Raw genomic sequence first — 22,244 nt, 5'->3', positions numbered from 1 at the left:
CCAATGCGTTTAGTTAATCTAGTCCATTGCAATTTGTTAGACTTCAAGTACATACTTGGTTTTGGCCAGGTTGTGCTCACTGTCTTTTATAATTTAATAAAGTGAACAGAATGTTAGGTTTCAGGGTTGAAATAACTACACCAGGGATGTCCAACAGGTTGATCACAATCTACTGGTAGATCCCCGGGAGGTTTTGGTGGATCGTGGTCAATCACTGGGTCCCTTTCATTAGCTCCCTCGCCCCACCCTCCATTGTTGCACGATATGCAGAACAGACGACAGAGCTTACTGAGTGAGGCTGTTTGCTGTTCTTCTTTCCCCCAACCCCCCCCCCCAAAAATTGGGGCTTTCCTCTTCCCTAAAAAAAGCTCAACAACTTTGATTACTGTCTCTTGGGCCAAAGGAAGCTTGTGTTTTTTGGTCACCTACCCTGCCCCAACTTTGACCAGCTACTTTTGAAACTGAGGGAACTTCCCAAGTGATAGAATATTGGAACTGCTGTTCCAAGGGGGGGGAAATGTAAACAAGCCCATTAGGTATGCCCAGTCCCACCTGATAGCTTTTTGGATTCTAGCAATATATCTCAAAATAGTGTTTACAATATATTTTCATACCTATCTGACTTATTAGTTGCCTGAACTGGTCAAGGTAACTTTGTCCATCAGGTGTAATTCCAAGTTTCCTGATCCCTCGGTTGAATTTCTCTGCTCTCTCAAAGGGGTACTAGAAAAATTATTTTAAGGTTGAAGAAATACATTAAGTAACTTGAAATCCCTTTGTCAGCCCCATTGTATTTTTTCAAACACCCAAACACTTTTGTTCTTCTAAAATAGTAACCCCTAGCATGCTATATAAACCAAAATAATGTAAAATTCGAAAGCAAATATCAATCTCTCTTGGAAACACATTTTAGTAAGATCCGTTACCTTGCAAAGCATTTTAGAACATTCAAAATGTGAGTTTTGCAGCTAAAGAGAGATGCACAACTATATTTTAGACATATATTGCTTCTGTGCATTTAGGCCAGTAAATGGAACCTGCAACAAAATGCTACAATTTATCCTCCCTCCTAACATGAGCAGGTTTGTGTAAATAGGTGGATGCTCCCTCCAAGCACAGATTCTATCCCCATGTTCCATTTTTCTTTTCCAATCATTGGAATTCCAATCATTGAGTAATTCTGTGGCTATGAATTCATTAGGCTATTTGAGGGTTTTCCAAACCCCAAGGTTCCTCCTTGTTTCCCAGTGGCCCAATTTTGGATACAATCCTGATAGAATTCACCGCCAAACTCACTATCAGAAGGAGTGGCGTTGAAGGAAAATAAAAACCAGGCTTTTATAATTATATTTACATGGGCATTGTTTATCTCAAGAGAGATTCAAATCAACTATCAATCTTGTAGTTCTTAGCAATGGTTTCACAAACAACATACCTTGTGGTCATTTTGATCTTTAACTTCCCTAAAGAATCTGATATCTTTGATCAATCTGGATTTGATGTGCTCGTCATACATGAACTGGCTGAAGATATAAAATTTCTTTCTCAGAAACTGGTATGTGAAATTTACCTGAAGAAAAGTAGGGAAAAGTACAGTATGAAGACAACTGATGCCCCCCATTAGAAGACATTTCCCCAGTGACTTGTGATACTGATCCCAAGACTCAAAACCATCAATAGCTCACTTATAATGTTACAGTCCTACCCAAGTCAATATGTTTTGGTACACTGAGCATTTGTTAATCTGAAGTTATTGTGTGAATAAGTGAACAGCAGAAGGCATTCTTAGCTGGACAAAGAATCCTAGATAGGACATGGGAGAGAAAAGTCTCATCAGGAATTGGGGCTTACACATCAAAACTATCCCCTTAAAATTGTGCAGAAGAAGACAACAAGGATAATGTAAATATACTCCCATCCCCTCAATGCACACTACTGCATCTCAGCTTACTGTCTGGAAATTGCCACACTAGGGCGAGATGGAAAGGAGGGAGGAAAGGAGCTGGGCTGGCATACTTATCTCTCCATCACAATATACTGTTAAGTGGCATCTTGCACACACCAATTTATGAACTATCATAATTTGGAAAAATGAAAATGCTTATTTCATAGTTTAATCTCATCTTTTTTCTCAGAGTATTTTAAAATTTGCCCCTCTTACATACACAGATGTCCTCTTTGTGCTCAAATTAACCCAGCATGTGAAACCACTTTCCTCCAATTGCTTGTGCTGTTCACAATGCAGTTTTAAATAAAAGGTCAGTAAATGCCAGCTCAGCAGCTGTTCTGGGAATAACACAAAATACTCACAGTTGTGTTCATGATTCCTGTGCCATGTGTTCGAATTGAATTAGCAATGTGCCTGATATTTATGGTGTTCAGATGCTTGTTATTGCTGATTCTCTCAATGAAGATCTGCAATTAAAAAATTGCTATATAATTATAATAGCTATTAAATGGAAATCAGCAGCAATAAGATTTGCTTTTTAAAGTGTAGACATACCCCCTGCTCTCACCTGATTATTGAGATTGTAGAGGTAACGGGATACAAATACATGAATATTCCTCATAATTTCCAGAACATCAAGGCCCTGAAAAAACAGTAGGCAATTTAACTACATCACATCTGGAAATAATCCAAATAAGTGCTGTTATTTGAAATTTCTAAAAAGCAAAAACACCAGAAGCCTTAAGTACCGTACTTCAGCAAGTCACAAAATCCTGCTTTTAAAAAATACAGAGACACCAGCATAAACATGATGTACCTGTTCTAAAGTCTGACTAGGAAGATGTGCTTCTGTCATAGTTAAACCATAGCGCTGCGTTGCTAAATTCCTCATCTCGCTATAGGTGGCCCAGTCATGCAGAGCTACTGTAGTAAGGTTGTAGAAAGTCTTGTCTAGGTAATGTGTCACATAGGCTGCAAAAAGAGGGGGGGTGAAAGGAACAGTCATTTTCACAATGAATACTTGGAGAAAAGGGCAGAGGAAAAGAGAAGGAAAGCATATTCATCCCAACTCTAAGGTTATTTAGAACTCTAGGATATAAAATAACATTAGAAATGCTTTGAGTAAAAGTACCTGCTGGAGCTACACTGATCATATCAGCATATTGAGGACAGATTTCCTCAAAAAAGCACAGAGAGAGAGAGAGAGAGAGAGAGAGAGAGAGAGAGAGAGAGAGAAGGGATGAATTTTACTTCACAGAAAAAGTATTAAGCTTTGAAAGTGAACATTAAGTAAAGCCTACCTTTGATATCTATGAACCGATTGAAAAAACGAATTGGGTTCAAGGTGAAGAAGTGGGCAAGGTCTTTCATTCCGACTCTGAAGGGATTTCTGTCATCTAGTTTCAAGTGTGTGTGCACAGAAAGGCGAAGGTCCTTTTCTATTTCTTTGCATAGTTTGTCCAGCAGGTGCTGCTCAAGTAAAATCACAACAAACACTATTTTCATGGGGTGAAAAACTAATCTTCACAAGACATTTATTCCCCGATAAAATAGTTCTACAAAGAAACAGGAGATCCAAAAAGATGGTTTTCCTTCTCCAATGAGGGACTAAATTGGATTATTTTTAATTCAACATTAGGATGAAAAAGTGAGTTATTGCATATACTCTGTGCATGTATAGATACACAGACAAAGTAGTATCCCCTAATCCTCTAGAGCAGATTTTGAGGGTGCACAAGGGGTTGCAGATGAGAGGAGGAGGAAGTTCTGTTGCACAAACAGAATGACAGTACTGGATACAACCCACACTCTCTAAATAGTGGCCATTCTCCCCAAAGGTTTGGTGACTGTTGGTCACTTAAAATATAAACAGTACATTATGTATGTTAATTTATTTTTTTTAAGCCCTGCCTTGGAAGCTAAATCTACACAAGATGCAAAGGAAAAAGAGGAGAGACAACTGAATAGGAAATTAGAATATGCAGTGTTATATAAACACTACATTGTGATACAAGTATATAACCACAACTCAACAAACGTTAGCATAAACCTAAAGCAGATGAATAATTGAGGAAAAATGAGACTAGAGCAATAAAGAATGTGAGTTTCTATTAACTTTAAGAATTTTTAGAATTCCAACAGAAATCCTCAACACTGGCAGATTTAAATATTCTCAGATTGCTCTGTACTGCTTTCATTCAAAGTAAATAAAAAGCTTGCACCATCACCTTGTTTAAAACATCCATGATTTCTTTGTCATAGCTTTCCAAAAGTATTTCATGGGACTCCAAGTGCCTTGAATGCATCATAGCTGGTACACAATCCCGCAATGCACTAAACATGTACTGTAAAAAAAAGCTGCAAATTGATAAAGAACCCAAGCAACAGCATGCACTAAAAGGGAATCTGAGCAATTAGAACTCAGGATCCTGAACCTCAATTAATCTCTAAAACTACATTCAGATAGAATGCTAAATCATGGTTTACCAGAACAAGACTCAGTGAGCTTGGAAGCTGAGCATTCTTCCCCCACCCAACTCCAGCACAGCACTAAGAAATTGGAAGCTTCCACTTCATTTCTAGATTAATCACAGTTTAGAATGCCATCAGAATCCTAAATTGAGGTTAAGCTTAACTAAGGTTAGTTGAAACGAGCAAGCTTAATAACAAACCGTTCAAACTCTTGTAAACTGCTTAGAGGTTTCACCACAGGGGTGTATACATTTTGTTAAATAAACAAAATTAAAAATAAAGTTAAACTTTAGGTCAGTGGTTCTCACACTTTTTGCAGTAGTAGAACCCTTCACTTTAAAAAAAACTTTGGCAGAACCCTCACAGTAAATTCTTTTAAAACTTTTTTTAAAGGGGAGCTGATTATTGGGAGAGCAAGTGAGAGACAGCCTGAATTGAACTTATTAAGAGGAACTACTGTATGAGATTTTGAAAAACTTTGCTGTCCTTCTCCTGATCTCCTCTGATGGGAGAAGGCTTTGCTTTGCTTGTCATCCTTAAGGCTTTGTCTCTTATCTCTCAGTCAACATTAAAAGAGAAGCAAATATGAAGCCAAGTAAACACTGCTCTGCCTGCACCACCCTGCTACTGATTTAAACCGTGAAAAGTGCAGCAAGAGAAGGAATGAAGGGGAAGGCATCCTCAAGACAACTGCTTGAAAGGTGCATTTAATCCCCATGGCTGCTGCTCAACAGAAATAATACATTGGGTGCACTTGACTGCCATTACAACTTTTGTTGTCACAGAACTCGCTGGACTGCTTCACAGAATCTCAGGGTGATCACAAATTAACCAGAAGTTTGTGTGCTCACCCTTCTCCTCTTTGCAGGCTTCCACAACTCCACATTATGCAAGACCTTTGGGAACTGTGCTTTGTTCTAACCAAAGTTAATTAGCAAGCCATTATCTCAAACCATGGTTTTGTTTAACCCACCTTCCTAGTTCGTATATTTCTTTTACTTACATGTAACCTAGCAGCATCCACTGCATTTTCATAGACATCATCAAGATAAATTGGAAATACAGTTCTGTGCCAATACAAGAAGCAACAGTCACATTGTGCTTGGACTCTAGAAGGGAAAAGGAGCAACGTTACTACTGAGAAAGAAAGCAAAGAATTACCATTCCAACAGCAATGATCTCAAACAGAAATAACCTTATAATATAGCACACTTTCAAGCTGATGTTCACAAGTCACAGGGGTGAAAAAAACAGTTTTTAAGAAACAAGAATGGAATTCATTCTTCAGGATGCTGAACTCTGTGCTTAGAGCCAAGTTTCATACTAAGTATACAAAATCCTGACTATCACATATGATGATGAATAGCACTCTACAGGAGTCAAGAAGGTGGTGTATTGTGCTGAAAGTCTACAGAATTTCGTTCCGTGGTATTACCTACCGTTCTTTAAGTTCACTGATTAAGGCAAGCTTCTTCATAACTACTTGGAGAGGAAGGAGCTCTTCATCTTTAAATGTTTTCTGAAAGGGAGAAAGGAAAGAAGGAGATAGACATGCAAGAGCATCAATCCAATAATAATAACAAAAGTTAACAATCCAATAATAATAACAAAAGTTAATTTTATGGCTGTGCCTTAATCACTGACGATTGCTGCTAACAAAAATGATAAATATTGCAATTATGGAAGGAACTGATGTGCTTACCATTTGTGTGCCCACACTGAGTGCGAGGGAAATAATTAGTCGTCTCTGTTTTGTGCTAGGACCGTTGAGGGTGTTCTCAGCCAATACAAGAGCAGACAGTACATCAAGGCGCTGTTCGCTGTACTTCTTGTCTGAAATAACTCTTTTCTTCATTTAAAAAAGCATAGAAGAGAGCATTTGGGGTTTAGTATTTATGGAAAATTCAACAGCAAATGTTGTATTGCATTTATGAGCCTACCACATTATTTGCATTTTTGGTCTCAAGGTCGAGCTAAGCCACATTTAATATACATATCATAATCTTACACAAATCTTAGCAAGAAAAGCTATCCCCAAAGTAGCCCCTCCCCCTTTATCCCAAATTAAGTATAGTCGGCACATTAATGCAACCCTGAAGTTACTCAGGTTTAGCTTAGACTCTAGGGAATATCCTTGCTGCTTTCAAAATGCTAGTGAACAGTTTATCTGAGACTCTTTAGCACAAGCCCTTTTGAAACATGCAGGACTTCCGCCAGAGCATAGATTCATTTTAACCTCAATGGAGTTTAAGCTGGAAACATCCCTAGTGCTACATATTATTATCGTCTGTGTGATCATTCTCTCCTTTGGTGATCATTCACCCATGTTCTGCTTCACATATTAACATCAACTTTGCAGTTGAGGAAACTCACCAAAGTGTTCAGTATGTGAGTAAGTATGAAATTCAATACATATTTTCTCAGCAATGTAAAACATACATTGACTGCATTCAGATGCAATAATCTATGGCTTAATATTATATAAATAATCCCCAGTCTCCCCCATCACCATGGCTCTTCTGGCACTAATTATAAGAAGGGTAATCAAAAACATTTACTTTCACTTTCAATTAACCACAGTGTAGTGTTGTGTTTGACTCCTAAACAGCGGTTAATGATAACTATATTAGTCAACTGGCTCGTTTCCGTAAAGCACCATTAAGACTAACCAGTTTGTCCAGCTTCAGATATATAGCATTGACAAACAGAATTCCATTGAAAAACAGAAAGCTTCGAATCTCCTCCTCACAGTTGCACACTAGGAACCTGGAGCTTGTTCACATAATGACATATGACTGCTATCATCATCACTGCTTACCTCCCAACTATTTGACCTCTTTAGCTGGTTTCTATCACTAAAAATGCAAAAACGAAGCAGCCCAACTGTTATAAAGCTACTCATTTTAACTATACCGAACAGTAAACTACTTACTGAAACTTTTTGCGTACCTTGGCTATAGCAATAGCATTAAGAGCCTGATGCTGTAGATGCTGAATTATGTGCGTAACTGAATCAGCGACAATCATACTTCTTCTGTAAAATGTATGTTGTATTGCCTGCAGTTGACCAGATTTCAGAACACGAGTTAACATCACAATTCTGTTATTTGAATCACATTATGCCTATTCTTCCATACAAAGAACTACTTTATCCAAATCTTCAACAGCTAAATTCAATATGAAATACAATTTGAATTTTTAACAAGGTAGCTATACTTGGATGTTCCATCAAAATCAACTTGCAGCTATATGTTAATATTCCCGTCAAAAGCAGTATACTATATTTGCTGCTATGTCAGCAAGTACAAATCATGCTGGCATCACTGATAGCTATAATGAAGGTTTAGACCACAGTCAAATGCACATTTTAAAAGAGACCATTAGTGGCAACGGACCACTGGTGCAACTAAAATTAGGCGTAATTGCTGCTGATTGTATCTATCAATTTCTAAAACATGCTTCCTCTAAAAGAACATGGGACCATTTACAGCAGATAGCAAAACAAACAACCATTGTGACTGGATTGGCGAAGGCAGAAAGATAACTGCATTATGTAGGAAGAGTAAGAACAGAAGTAGGAGCAACATAGTCAGTCCTAATACCTAAACTATCTCTGAAGTGTCTTCAAAAGGTGCCAAAATGACAATACTGAGGGGGGTGAGCATATCTCCAGGAGTTCCACAAATGGAGTATCAATTGTATTAGCAAAGAACTTCAGCTTAGGCACCCTATTTTGAGAACCTGACCTATAGTGGTTTCAGAATTACAGTAAATATATTTTACCCAGAAAAGATGCAAATAAAGACAACTTAGAGACAGAAAACGTATGGCTCTGGAGAGATGTAAACCATTTAGATAAGTATACTTTGCCTGAATTATTGTTTATATATTTTGTCTACCATCTTTCCAGCTCATAAATTAAAGCACGCAGGTCTTAACACACCTGCAAAAGGACTACTGCAAATGTTAGGGTCACCAAGGAGATGAATATTGCAACTTACTTTGAGAAGTTCCACAAGCCTGCACAATGCTTTCACTGAGGTTTTAGTCATTGGCTTCTGCATTGACATGTGCAGATTCATTGTAGTTTTAATGATGTTACTAAGGCTGTAAGCGTACAGAAACCCCTAGAGATAAATTGGGAGGGGAACGTGAATCACCATTACATCTCTACTGCATCATAAATATTTTTTTGTGTCCAAAATCAGTTCTATCACACACAAATACAGCTGTTCAATATACAATTGAATTAAACATTATGGAATTAGAAGTAAACAAGCACCAACCTACTGAAACATGAACTATTAATCGATTTCCCGATTTCTACAATGCAAGTGATTTTATTCCTTCCTTGGTAGTCCCTTTTCTAGAATACCACAAGGCTGACTCCACCAACCTTCACTCCCCATTGTTACACAGCAAGCAGGGAAGCCTGATAAAGCTTCTCACACAAGTTAATGTGGAAAGCTCTGAGCTTTCGCTAGTGAATCTCAACTTGGGGAAAAAGTGGAGTATAAATACGTTAAATATTACTGATATAGGGAAACAAAACAGAACCCCTATTTCCCTGTTTGAGAAGATGGCTTGGTTGAGACATTGCAATGTAGAATTGTTTAGCATTAAATGAACGAGTCTGGAATGAGCCTAGGGCTTCCCTCCTCTTGTAGGAAACCATGGTTGCCTGTTACATCCAAAAAAGGGAAACTCTGGTTTGTGCTTATTCTACAACCAAGAAAATTGTATCATAATTTACCAGTTCAGATATGACAGCAAACTATGGTTTGTCACATGAGTAAGTGTGTGCAGTGATCAGTGTGGGGTGACAAAGAGTACTTTTTCCACACAGCATCAAGCCAGTGATAGGAATCATATCTATACCAAGCCTATTAATCTGTGAAACAAAAGTTTGAAAATTGCAGAGAGAGCTAGCAAAATTTAATTTGATAATGCCAGTCATAAATAAATATATTCACTTAGGCTATATAAAGAAATTACTATATGTATTAACCTTACATTCATTAGTAAGCAATTGTAGTAATAGACCGTTTCAGCCGTTTCTTCTTCAGTAAATGGTACTCAAGAAATATAAACACACACACACACACACACACACACACTCTCTCTCTCTCTCTCTCTCTATATATATATATATCACAGCATTTTCCAGCCATGTTGCTTTGGAACCTAGAACACACCTGTATAAAAACGTTGCACCTATTAGTGAGATCTTCTGCAAACTTATCCATTTGTTGTTCCTTTGACAAAATAGATTCCATTTTCATCATCCATGAGCTTACGAAAACGTAATATGACTGCATCTCTCTGGAGAGAAAACAAGTAATGGTTATGTAATGGTTCAGTCAGATACAGCTTTAACCAATGTTAAAGAAGCTGAGCTGTGGTTTGAAACATCTGAATTGACATGCCATTGTTTGCAATGGGTCAAGAGCCAGTTTGTTACAGGTTTATGCTATGATTTGGCACAATGCCCAACATAACTTCAGCCATCACTCTTCTTTAAGGGATTGTTGGGCCATGGAGACAAGTTACGAAGCTGAGTGCTTGTATGAAAAATAGCAGCCAAACAATGATTTGGGTTTTGAATTATGGTTAATGCAAATCACAATTTGACATGCCAAATTTCTGCCAGTGTAAATTATCCTGAAAATTAACTGCTTGGTGAGCTTGACTAATCCAAGGTGAATATATCAGGCTTTAAATAAAACACAAAACTGAGCCAGTGTAACAATTTATTTTTTGTATTATTTAGATTTCTTACCTACCCTTCACAGGGCAGCTTAAAACCATTTAAATATATAATATTAAAATAGGTTAGAATATTCAATAGAATAAAGCACATGTCTTCAGCATTGGAATTTAATACCCTATTCCTGAATACTTTTATCTGGACACAATGGCCATGGAACATAAAATCCCCACCAAAAGAGGGGTGCTTGGATGTTTTCATAACTGGAAAAGAACAGGAATGTCAATTAGCTCCTATTTTTTCAGTTTACAAATATTTTTGATTTACAGAGTAAGAACCATACAGGTGGGGGGGGGGAGCTCCCTACTTTTCAAACCTTACTTGGTAAGTGACTGAGCCTTCTGCTGTAGAAAAGTTTCTCTGTGTATTTTAATGGAATGAAAATTCTTCCTGTCCAGAAGCTTGGCAGCAGCTGGCACCTTCTGAATGAGAAAGTTGTCAGCAAACCAAATGATATTAGCTGTAAGTGTAATAGCTGGCACCTGGAGCAGCAACAGTAACATTTGGATGAAGGATGGAGGGGGTGGGGAGAGAAAGATATCATATTAGACTTGATATTGAAAACTGCTACACCACATTCACATATGTAGGATTGTCCTATAGGTATTTCAAGATATACATACATAGCAGGCCAGTTCTAAGCCCAGTTTTAAGTAATCTCACTTCATTTCACATGACTGTTTGCATAGGATTTTAGGCTCTGCTGCCGAGTCTACACCCTGCAGCACCAACAGGGAACAGAATTATCAGAACATGTTTCGGAGATTAAGGAGGAGGAGGCGTAGCGGGACTGAACTAAGCTACACACAGTCCATAGCATCTTAGGATTCATTCCTTGAGTACCAGAGCAACTAGAACAGGTATGACAACTGTACCAATTCACTGCATGCTACTTCAACAGTGAATGGGCATAAAAAGAGATTAGTGCAATCACTGCTAAATCCCTGGATAGAACAGTTTTGCTTTTTTTTAAAAAGGTGGCTTACAGCTTCTATGCCCATGTCAGAGCAAGGATGAAAAGAAACAGGCGTACCTCTCAATGTTTCATTTAAGCTGAAATTCTGGGCAAATTTATTTTGAAGCATTGAAGGAAGCACCACTTATTTCTGAGTAAACGTGGTTAAGATTGGACTGTTTATGGTGGTTTTTAGCCCGTGCATTACTCACATGCAGGACATTGCAGTAACTAATGAGACCAAGGCCATACTTCCAGTTCCTCATCTTCTTCCTCAAACCATCATGCACTGCCTGCAGCTGACCAAAGATAAACCCCAACATGTGCAACCAGGGGTCCTAATTGTGACTAGGCCCTAAATGTGAGCAGGCGTTCACATGCTAGGGGTTTTCTTCAAACAACTGCACAAAATGTGTGGCTGTTTGAGGAAGGAGACTCAGCATTAAGAGGTGGAACTAAAAGCAGCCCTGCTCCAAGTAATCACAGCAATATCCTACATGTGAATAACACATGAATAGGACCATTATCAAAGGCAATAGCTGCCCAAATCACACACTTGCAATTAATGGCAAAAATAGCAGTTTTTGACCACAATAAAATTATTGCAACATTCATTGACAAGGCAACTCGAGTACTATAAAGATAACATATTGTCGGTTCCTTTGCTGTACACAAAACATAATTGTTATTCAGAAAGGACAACAAATGGAAACTATGAAAACAGAAAAAAAAAAACCTAGCTAAATTATTTTAAAGCTGGAGTTACTAGTGAGAGCTTGTAACTAGATACTGTTACTATATTTTTATAAGAGGTTTTTATTTTTATGTTGTTTGTGAAATTTAATTATTAGAGGAAAATTACAAAATCTTCACCTTTTTGCAAATGTCCAGTAACGATTTGTAAAATTTCTTGTCTACTGTCCGAAAAATCTGAAAATGCAGTACAAACAGCCCACAAATTCCTACGTACTTATCTCTCTGGTCAATTTCTGAGGGTTCACCTTGTACAAATACACACAGAAAAGAATAGTTTTGAAGTCTGCCACTAGACAAACAATATAACAACTTTTACAAACAATAATGTCAATGCAAAGAAAAAAATCCATCTTGCATTACCAAGCTTAGCTTCAACATTTGCAAAAATTGTGCGAATACTATGTGCGAACTCCTCAGCAAAAGTGCTGTTCTTCGACACTGACACTCCACCATTGAGGCAATCAAATTGTTGCTCTATACAGGCCTGAATGAGGACAAGAGAAACAAGAGTGATTTACAACATTAGTGCCATGGAGAATACGAGCACAACATATTAATAGATGATTGCAAATCAATCAGAATTCCATGATGGAGACAATTCAACTGGCAAGTTGTGCTTTATTTGGGGAGTGTTCAGTTCAAATGAAACCATACTGAAAATCTAATCAAAAGGCGATTAAGATTGATTCGTTGACTGTTAATTGTCAGCTGAGCCCAGTACAAGTACCAATATGAGTACCCATTAATTTCAATACAAGTAGCAGTTAATTTCAAAGTACAATAAAATAAAACCCAAGCACTTTTCTAACATAGTAAATACTATTATAAGAAAATTATTAAAAGCTTATTTCTGCAATAAGAAACGTTACTGTTAATTATATATAAGCTAACAACAAAGGAGGCATCTAAAACTTTTGATATTTTTACTACAGATCACAAAAAAGACTCAGCTGCATCTTGACTGATTCTAGAAATATAGTACAGTGGTACCTCGGGTTACAGACCCTTCAGGTTAGTTTTCGGGTTGAGCACTGGAACAGGTTACTTCCGGGTTTCGGTGCCTTGCACATGGGCAGAAGCGCCAAATCGCAACCCATGCGTGCGCAGAAGCAGCACTGTGGGTTGCGAATGCTGAAGATGGCGAACGTGCCTCTCACACAGATCACGTTCACAACCCGAGGTTCCACTGTACAGGGCATTTGTTTTGCAATGGACATCTCCTGCTTCTCCTCCTTCATAGCTCCCTACATGCCCCTCATATATGGTCTGGAGGGTCCTCCAACCCACTAGAGGAGATCTGTGAGGGCTACAGAAGAAAGGAGAAGAGAGCACAGGAGAAAGTCCATAAGTGGATGTCTCCCAAATAATTCTGTGTGCCTTGATTTTTTTCTTTCCTTTTTCCTTTTTCCAAACTGTAGCTCTCTGCCCCACTTAGCAAGCTGCTTCTAATCTGAGGGAAGTTTCAAAAGTGATTTGCAATATGGAATGCTTTTAAAAGAAAACTGATCAAAAATTGCACTTGGTATACGCAAGCTCTTGGGTGCACCTAAAGTAGCTCTTTGGCTCCCAGTCAGAATATATTAGATAAATAACTGAAGAGAGGATACCAACAGCATACCATTTAAAATTTAAACACACCAATTAAGCGATGACATTTTCAGAAAAGAAACATTTTACTCCATAAATCTTACAAACCACATCTGAACTCTATTAAGAAATAAGCTCTATTATTTATTATGTTACCTGGAATATCGTCCCATCCAGTAATTGGTTTTCTAGTTTTAATAGCAACTTTTCAAATGGCTTCAGCTTATCTTCCTGCACTCCAAATTTAGAAGGATTATGATGGACAGATTTTAGTAACCTAATAAAGCAATAAAAAATAAAAAATCTACTTAAAAGAAAGTCAACATTCCTAAATGTGTACGGGATGGAAGGAATTATTTAGGAGGAATAATCTGGAGGAGCAAACTTTGTATTCACACACTTATGAATGATGTGGGGGGATAATATCATATTTGAATAATATGAGCTGACCTAAGATTTTTGCTTGTTTCGTTAACAAAAAAGCCCTGGCACAACTTCAATCAGTGGCCTTGACTGCGCAGCTACACTTCTGGGACACAAGGCATTTGGGACTGCACTATGCCATGATTACCATTATTCCCAGGGGATTAATGAAGAAGAAAAATGCTTTCCTAATTACGGTGAAGGGTGTTAACCTTGATTGATTGATTGATTGATTGAACCATCACACGCTTGAGCATTTTAACAACAGTTCACATCAGCTGGTCACTGTAGGAATAATTAGAAACATGCAATAAAAGCTTAATGTTGCTCCGGTTGGTGGCAAAATACAGGAAATTAAGGCCTGAATACCAGAGTTGCAAAACACACACTAGTGAAAAGGTGCGGTGAAGCATCAACATCTGTTTAAGTGACCACTGTATTGATGCTACTTTTATTTTTCTACAGTACCAGTGGAAATAAATCTAAGAATTTATCCACATACCTTTTGTACATAGTCCAGTGCTCTTTCAGGGTAGCATGGTTGTCTATTATCTCATCCAGGGTAAGTAAAACTGCCAGCAGTTCTCCCAGATGCTCATACATAGCCTGTTTGAAAAGGTATATATCCTGGATTTAGAGTGAAATCCTATACCCACTTTTCTGGAAGTAAGTCCCACTGAACTCAATGGGAGGTACCACTGAGTATATATGATTAGGATAGTGTCCCCAAGAAAATTATTATATAGGGTTGGTGTTCTTGAGATGTACAGGACCATAACAATAGTTTTTATTACATATTTTATTCACTATGCCAGAGGTTTTCAACTTTTTTGAATCCACAGCTCCCTTAACCATCTACATTCTTTCTGCGGCACCCCTGTGGGGCTCAGGAGCCCAGTTATGTCTCCCCTTGCCTGAAGGGCTGGCAGCCCCTCACCCTTTTCCAGCACCCTCCCTTGTAGAGTGTTCCCTCAGCCTCCTCTGGGCAGCCGCCGCCGCCGCTGGTCTCTGAGCTGCCCACCCCATCCCAAAGACAGGTGCCTTCTCACACTTCCTCACATGCCTGGGACTTGTTTGCCCATTCCCAACAGCAAGGGCTGGCAGACTGCCTGGCTAGGCTCCCTCGCCTGCTTGTTTGCTTACTTACTCCTGGGCTGCCTCAGCTCCTGGCAACCAGCACCCCCTGACCAGCCCCAGAGGCACTACTTGCCTAGGGAGCTTGTAGCCAGGGCTGCTACAACAAACAGCTGTGCAAGCCTTGGGGAGACAGAGACATAAGAGGGCATCCAAGAAGGGAGGGAAGGAACAGAGGACAGTGTTGCCCGTGGCACCTGTGAACATCATTCAGGGCACCCCAGGGTGCCACGGCACACTGGTTGAAAACCACTGCACTATGCTGTACTGTAAGCCTAGCTGGCAAGAAGAGATCCCTGAAGGAATCAGGTGTCCTTAGCCTATTAAAGAACCTGGCACAATTTATTTTTATTATAGTATTTGTAGATTTATTTCATTTTTAAAAAATGCTTCCAAGTAAGGCAGATATCCAGATATCAAACTCCCAGGTAAAGAACCTACCAAGTTATGCAACATAACAAGTCAAAATCCCTACAGAATTCTCACCTGAAAATGAACTCCTGATGTTTCTATAACTTTAGGTGCATTCCTGAAACACAAAATACTGTATTTCACACCATTTAACAAAAACATTTTAGAGCCTCATGCTTTTATTATTTATTTATTATTAACGTATTTATTACCCTCCCCTTACCCTAAGGTCCCCAGACCTTTTAAATAAGCCCAACACAGTAGTTAGTTTTGAACACGCAAGAGGTTTAAAAAATGATCACTTGAGAACCCGAAATACTGGAATCAAAGTGATAAATCACATTAAGTATTGCTAAATAGGCCTGTCCAAGTTTTGGCCTAGAAACCTGAACACAGTCCAGCGGTCATATATGCCAAGTCCTACACCCACGGGTTTTCACTCTGCCAGGCTATCATCAGCCACATGAATTTATTTTGTGCCCTACAGGCTGCAATCACTAGAAACTGGCATTCAGTTTGGTAGGTCACAAGTTGTACAGGTCTGTGATAGTAAAAGAGCTAATTATTCAGAAGTGAACACCTGCAGTAGCTAGTGACTTCAAATGGAACATCAAATGGAAATACTCATTAATCCAAAACAACCATGGTTTACATCCCAAAACAGACAGGTGTCCTTTTAACAATGCACACACCCCATATTTCAGGCACACATCCCATATTTCCTCCCCAACTCTGCAAAATTTAAGAAGCACATCAACATGCTGTATTTTTTTCATTTGCGTTTTCAACAAGTAAATTTAAAGGATAGTATTTTTTGCAGTAATTACTTGTTACTGGTATAAAGGGCAGCCAACTGATGAACTACATTCATCACGACCTCGTAGCAGCGTGTCACGAAACAAGACAACTCCTGAAATGACAAATTTTGTACAGATTAGAAACCCCTTTCACACTAAATGAGATTATTTATCCATGGATTAGTTAGGGAAGTTAATGTAGCAAAACAGTCTTGTAATGAAACACTTGAACACCCTATTAAAACCCAACCTGTCACAATCACAAACAAGAGAAAAAATATTCAAAGTTCCTAAATACTGCCATTGTAGTGCTTATTAGTAGTCTAGACAATATTAAGAACTAATAGGCAGTGTAATTTCAAAACAGATTAATGTCTGGAATGGTGAATAAGACCTCATCAGTTATGCAACAGCTGTACCAAAAGAATGTTTACTTTTACTGGCTCTGTAGCAGGAAAGTGACCAACAGTAAATGAGAACTCACACTGGAGAAATATTAACAATTACTATGTCAGCATTTTCTATCCACTGGAAACCACTAATAGTCTCATGTATTAGAAGAATGCAAAACGAAAGCAGGATTTTATTTTTTTTAATCTAAGTTCTCTGGAAATTCTCCTGACAATATCAGGTGAAACAGTAGGGAGCTATCCAAAAAGTGATCACCTAAACCTATGTGTCTCTAAAATAAAAGGTGGCGAAACACAAAAGATATCTCGTTTCATTTCACTTTTAATTTATATACCGCCTTACTATACACAAAGCTTACAAGCTGAAGAAACAACAAAATAGACAGCAAAGTTCACACATGTAATAACAATCTGATCCAATACAAAAAGGTCACAATATACCGTATTTTCCCATGTATAAGACGCTCCCTACTTTTGGGGACCCCAAATTTAGAAAATGGGCATATGCACTATTCATGTATAAGATGCCCCAGATTTTTAACCTTATTTTAAAGTAAAAAAAAACCCTAATCTTATACACAGAAAAATATGGTACCTATACTAAACACAGACACCAGATGTATAAAAGGGTTTTCAGAAAAAACTGCTATTAGCCTGTTTTAGCACGAATCAAAACTTATCAAAAACCATTCTTCCCCTCTTATTTTAAGAGAAGTACATTGTGTACAGAAAAATGACAAGGTTTGAGCCATCGCAATCACCAGTTGTTGAAATTATGCCAGGCACAACAACATGACTTGTAAAAAACATAGGAAGTTGAGCAATTCAGATCCTGCTTTCAGTTTTTTAAAAAAATATTCTGTAGTGGTTGGTTTCTTTCCACCAGAAACAATATTTTCAAAGTTTCTTGAACTAATAGCTATTTTAAAGAACGTTTCTCTTGAAATTCAGTAAATCCAACAATATACTTCTAGCAGGAAACACAACTAGTCCTATTCTGTATCTGAAGGTCAAGCATACTGTGTGTAGCTCTGCAATTTCCTTCCACCATCACTAGGGACAAAAACACAAGAAATTAAATTCTTGAGCAGGGGACCAGCAGAAAGGGGGTTGAAGATGAGCAGTGGCTGAACGCTTTCCCTGGCATACGTATGTCCACTCAAAACTCACTACCTTTCTTTTCATCCCCCCCCCTCCCGGTTATTAAAGGGCCACAGATAAGCAAGCATTCACATCTTGGGGTGGCATTCAGACTTGCTATTTTCTGAACAGAAGTGCTCCTGACAGGTGAAAGGGGCCAATCTTCACTAATTCTCCCTTTGCTTTCATCCACACTACTTGGGTGGGTCCCACAACCCTATGGAACAGCTTTTGGGAAAGGCATGGTGAAAATACATCCTGCTTCCTTCAGCAGAATGTACTTTGGGCAGAGTTCTGGGCATGGGTAGTCTAGATCCATCTCAATGGTTTTAAAATAGCAACTTCAAAACTTGTGCTAGTAGAGCATTTTAGTCACATTGGGTACTCTTTAACAGTCACATCGAAATGTTAAAAAAAGTGGTGGCGCCACTGCTGGACTCAAGTACTTATACTCGCACTGCTAGACTTTTCCTAACAGCAGCTTGAATTGCTACTGAAACTTTAAAAAACGAGGTGACCAGAGACTACACAGGGGCAAAAAGACTTGAGTGAATGTGACAGTATAAGCAACACAACTGGTGACCATTGTATAGCATTGACTCTAATCCACTAAAAGCCTGTGGTATAGCAAACATTTTAGAAGCAAATGATTATGAAGTCTATTGATCAGCACAAAAAATACCATAGAAGTTGCAGAACTATGTCCCAGGTGTTACCTGTAAAAATGAAATAAATCTTCCCATTTGTATTTGGCCATCACCTTCCACCTTACTGGAATCCATAGCTTGAAAGGTAAAATGAGAGTTACAGGAATATTAGAAAACACATTGTTTACCTATTAATGACGCTTAAGATGGCAAAGGGTGTTTTTTTTAGTCATAATTAAAAATATACTACAACAAAACTATGCATCATCAATGGATTCCAAATGAATGTTTTATTAGAAAATGCTCATTTCATGTTTAAATGCTACTTTATCACCACCCCACATAAAGATTACCAATATTATCTATCAAAAAAGAAGAAACAGCAGAGAATTTTAAAACAAATATCTTCAGAAGGTAGTTCATGTAGACAGGCATAAGCTGGGTCTATTTGACTGGATGTTTGCCAAATGATCATATACTTTTTGTGGCCCAAATCCCTAAGAATCATTTAGCAAATGACAAATTTCTTAGTGGAGATTATTTCTGTGTAGAAAAGCCCAAGCATCTAATGTATACAGCAGCAGGTGCCGTGAGTACGTTCACTGGATTTTGAGTATGTCATGTCAGATTCACTGCCCTGTACATCTTGTTTATGTGTGATGGGGAGCCACTGGCAATCAGGGCTTGCTGTTATATGCTCATATGGCAAAGTACATGTGGGAGCTTCTCACACGTTGACTTTTTCCACCACTGCATCCCCATGGTGGAAGGAAACACACCTACCGAAGATTCTCCCTGAGCACAAGTTACAGAGGTACTCTGCCTGATACTAAATTTCCCAGCTCTATCTAAATGGCTTAGTATGCAAAGAGTTGGGGGGGGGGGGGGAATTACTGAAAAAAATGTGAGTCTCGCAGCTGCTACAGCAATCTTTGCTTCCTGCCAGTGAGGAAGAAAATCAGAAGTGCCTTGTTTTAGTTTTGGCAGCACATCACTGTATCTTTCAAAAAGGATTTAAATACAAGCACAGCATATGAGAAGCAGCATCTTTCCAGGAATTCAGTTTTAAGGTAAAGTTTATTTCCTGAAAGGTCATTAACAGTTTTCATCCTTTGTGAATATTACTGCTAATGCATACTAGAAGTTTTCCTTTTACTATCTAAATTAGAAACAGTTACTAGACTCTAGTTCTATAGGAACTTGTATCCTACAACCTCGGAAGGCCACTTCCTCCTTCAAAGCATGAACGAGCCAATCTTCAAAGGATTCTCATAGCAATGTGATCTCATTCATCATACTGGTGCAAGAAAGGAGACAGCAGCTTTTCCCTAAGCAGAAGAAACTATGCAAAACTGCCCAAAAGGATGTGATCGGGTGACTGCCATTTCTGTGCTCAACATCCTCTCCATTTTGGCAGTAACATTCTTTGAACACAAAGGCAGCATGGATCAAGGTCCCTCATGACTTCCTCTTCAAAGCACCCTCAGTATTTTAGCAAAAACCATTCTTATGGGTTAGCAGCTTTCTATGTTGGCATTAAAGCTTCCACTAAAGAATTACAATTTGGTTCTGGCAGACAGTATTCAAAATCTATCTTACCTATGGCCTGTGATTGTTCATATAGCTAACAGACCACATATTGAACACCACTAACTCGTTAAGCTTTACTTCAAATAGAACTACTCAGAACTGAGCACTTTCATCAATTAGATATATCAGTTCATTACTGCCAGACCATCCCCATGCAGAAGTAGACTGTTCACCCAGGAGAAAAGAAAAAAAACCTCCATGTGACAGAAACCCCTCATACTTCACTGAGTCCCAATCCAAAGGGGGTTCCTTAACTTGAGATGGGTTTTTTGTGAGGGCAGCCACTTCAAGAGTGGAGCTTAAAAGTCTCTGTGTATGAGTGGCAAGGCCGCCCACACCTGTCTGAATCCTGGCCAAGGACATACCAATTCTATTGACCTTGCACATCACACTGCCATTATTGAGCTGTATCAACAGAAGCCAAACATTTATCTTTTGCAACTGTTTAAGCAACTCTGCCAAATGCTCAAACAGTTTAAAGGTAAGGTGAGTTGTTGTCTGTGGCTTCAAATTTGGTTTCAAAACTAACCAAAGAAGAATTTTCACATATTAGCAAGATGGGCACAGCAACCTTGATGTGCAGAGCCCCAGCAGAGAAGTGTTTTGAAAGCAGATGGGCACATCCACTGCAAGGGCTATGCTCCTGAATAGAGCTACCACCGTCAGTAGCACATTTTAGGCACTGAATAAGGCATTACTGGGGGAGCAAAGGACACTGGATCCAAGGCCCTTTTGTCAGTTCATGAGGTTCTATGTTTGCCTCCCCACTACTCAAAAAAAAATCATGCTAGCCTGGATTTTGGGATAGTAATTCCACCAGTGGTGGAACCAGTGGTGGCGAAGAAAGAAAGATGATCCATGCTATGGGGAGCAGAAGAGGAAATTCCTCCTCACTCATACACCTCCTGGCTTGGCCATTGCAAATGAACAGGTGTTTGGAAGTGGTGGGTGATGTGGCCCCACCATCACACCCCACCATCACCCTACCTAGTAACAGTTCCTAGCTTGTGGAACACCCTACTCACAGAGATAAATCTAGTATTGCCATTGTATAGCTTTCACCATAGGCTGAAGATGCACCAGTGAACCCTGAGAGAACCCACCCTATCCTGGGACCTCATAGCAAATGATGTGCAAGAAATCCAACCAACAGCAGACTGAACTGTAAAGTACTTACCTCCTTCTCCATAAAACAAGAGGCCATTATAAAATTTTGTTTCTGCCTAGGAACAAAGAAAAGATTTTTTTCTCTTGAATAAGAAGTCATAATATAGAAGGTGAATAAACTAGTTTCTAGAAAGCAGTTTGTAGTTGGCAAAATGAAGAGATATTTACCTCATATCTTAACTTTTTTATTTCACAGCAAAGGGCAGCATACACAGTGATTACTTTGTTTAGAACCTGGATAAATGAAATAGAAAAGCTAAATATTAGTGCATTTACAGCAATATCTATCTATCTATCTATCTATCTATCATCTATCTATCTATCTGTCTGTCTGTCTGTCTGTCTGTCTGTCTGTCTGTCTATCTATCTATCTATATCTGCAGCAAAGGGAGAGATGGGGGTCAGGCCAGGGCTACCTACATTTAGCACATTCTCTCCCTAAAATATTTCCATTCAAGCTGATTATTAGAAGAACACGTGCCTGAGTTCCCTTTTTTCCTCCTCCCTTTCCGATTATTTCCCTTTTTGGTGTGTTTTAGGTTGTAAGTCTGGAGACAGGAACTTTGCTGTTTGTTGCTGATATTATGTAAACTGCTCTAGAAGCCTTTTCAGCTGAAGAATGGAGTAAAAAGGTTTCTGTAATACATATTTAAAATTAAGAACTTTACCTTGTTTTCCGTATTTATGAGTTCGAGTAAGGAAGACTGTTCATAAGGCAAAAGCTAAAATAAAACAAAATAATTGGTGATTTTAGGAAGCCAGAGACCTGCCACATTACTGAATAGGCCAAAATGTCCAATTACAGTTGACACAGCTGTTTCAAACAAAATCTTAAGTGCAAATATACAGGCGGATTTTATATATATATATATATATATATATATATATATATATATATATAATGATAAAGGCAGTAACAGAGATTGTTTGCTTAAAAAGAAAAGAACAAACAAACAAACCCTGTTCAACTCCTCTGGGGGAGGGGGAGGAACCACACAGAGCAGAACTACAAGATCTTTTTCAAATGTTATTTTTAGAAA

At 38.5% G+C, this 22,244-nt stretch overlaps 1 protein-coding gene across 3 annotated transcripts in view; it reads right to left on the bottom strand.

The window, feature by feature from the left end:
• The window catches only part of WASHC4 (WASH complex subunit 4), a 37,783-nt gene that overhangs the window by 6,441 nt on the left and 9,098 nt on the right, over positions 1–22,244 (bottom strand). For all 3 annotated transcript variants that reach the window (XM_080971664.1, XM_080971666.1, XM_080971665.1), the window contains exons 3-26: positions 21,873–21,926; positions 21,373–21,438; positions 21,215–21,260; positions 18,517–18,584; positions 16,281–16,363; positions 15,529–15,571; positions 14,411–14,514; positions 13,642–13,762; positions 12,259–12,382; positions 12,016–12,143; positions 10,509–10,669; positions 9,616–9,742; positions 8,422–8,547; positions 7,370–7,477; positions 6,123–6,269; positions 5,860–5,939; positions 5,424–5,529; positions 4,177–4,293; positions 3,250–3,418; positions 2,766–2,920; positions 2,517–2,591; positions 2,311–2,415; positions 1,436–1,570; positions 615–723 (exon numbers count right to left, since the gene is read on the bottom strand). In XM_080971664.1, the coding sequence (XP_080827790.1) occupies positions 615–723; positions 1,436–1,570; positions 2,311–2,415; positions 2,517–2,591; positions 2,766–2,920; positions 3,250–3,418; positions 4,177–4,293; positions 5,424–5,529; positions 5,860–5,939; positions 6,123–6,269; positions 7,370–7,477; positions 8,422–8,547; positions 9,616–9,742; positions 10,509–10,669; positions 12,016–12,143; positions 12,259–12,382; positions 13,642–13,762; positions 14,411–14,514; positions 15,529–15,571; positions 16,281–16,363; positions 18,517–18,584; positions 21,215–21,260; positions 21,373–21,438; positions 21,873–21,926 (2,557 nt within the window). The remainder of the gene's footprint in view (positions 1–614; positions 724–1,435; positions 1,571–2,310; positions 2,416–2,516; positions 2,592–2,765; positions 2,921–3,249; positions 3,419–4,176; positions 4,294–5,423; positions 5,530–5,859; positions 5,940–6,122; positions 6,270–7,369; positions 7,478–8,421; positions 8,548–9,615; positions 9,743–10,508; positions 10,670–12,015; positions 12,144–12,258; positions 12,383–13,641; positions 13,763–14,410; positions 14,515–15,528; positions 15,572–16,280; positions 16,364–18,516; positions 18,585–21,214; positions 21,261–21,372; positions 21,439–21,872; positions 21,927–22,244) is intronic.

Source organism: Podarcis pityusensis, assembly GCF_964106645.2.
Source record: "Podarcis pityusensis genome assembly, chromosome: 10".
Taxonomy (NCBI): domain Eukaryota; kingdom Metazoa; phylum Chordata; class Lepidosauria; order Squamata; family Lacertidae; genus Podarcis; species Podarcis pityusensis.
The sequence above is the reverse complement of the archived record's forward strand: the minus strand, read 5'-3'. Positions and strand labels throughout refer to the sequence as shown.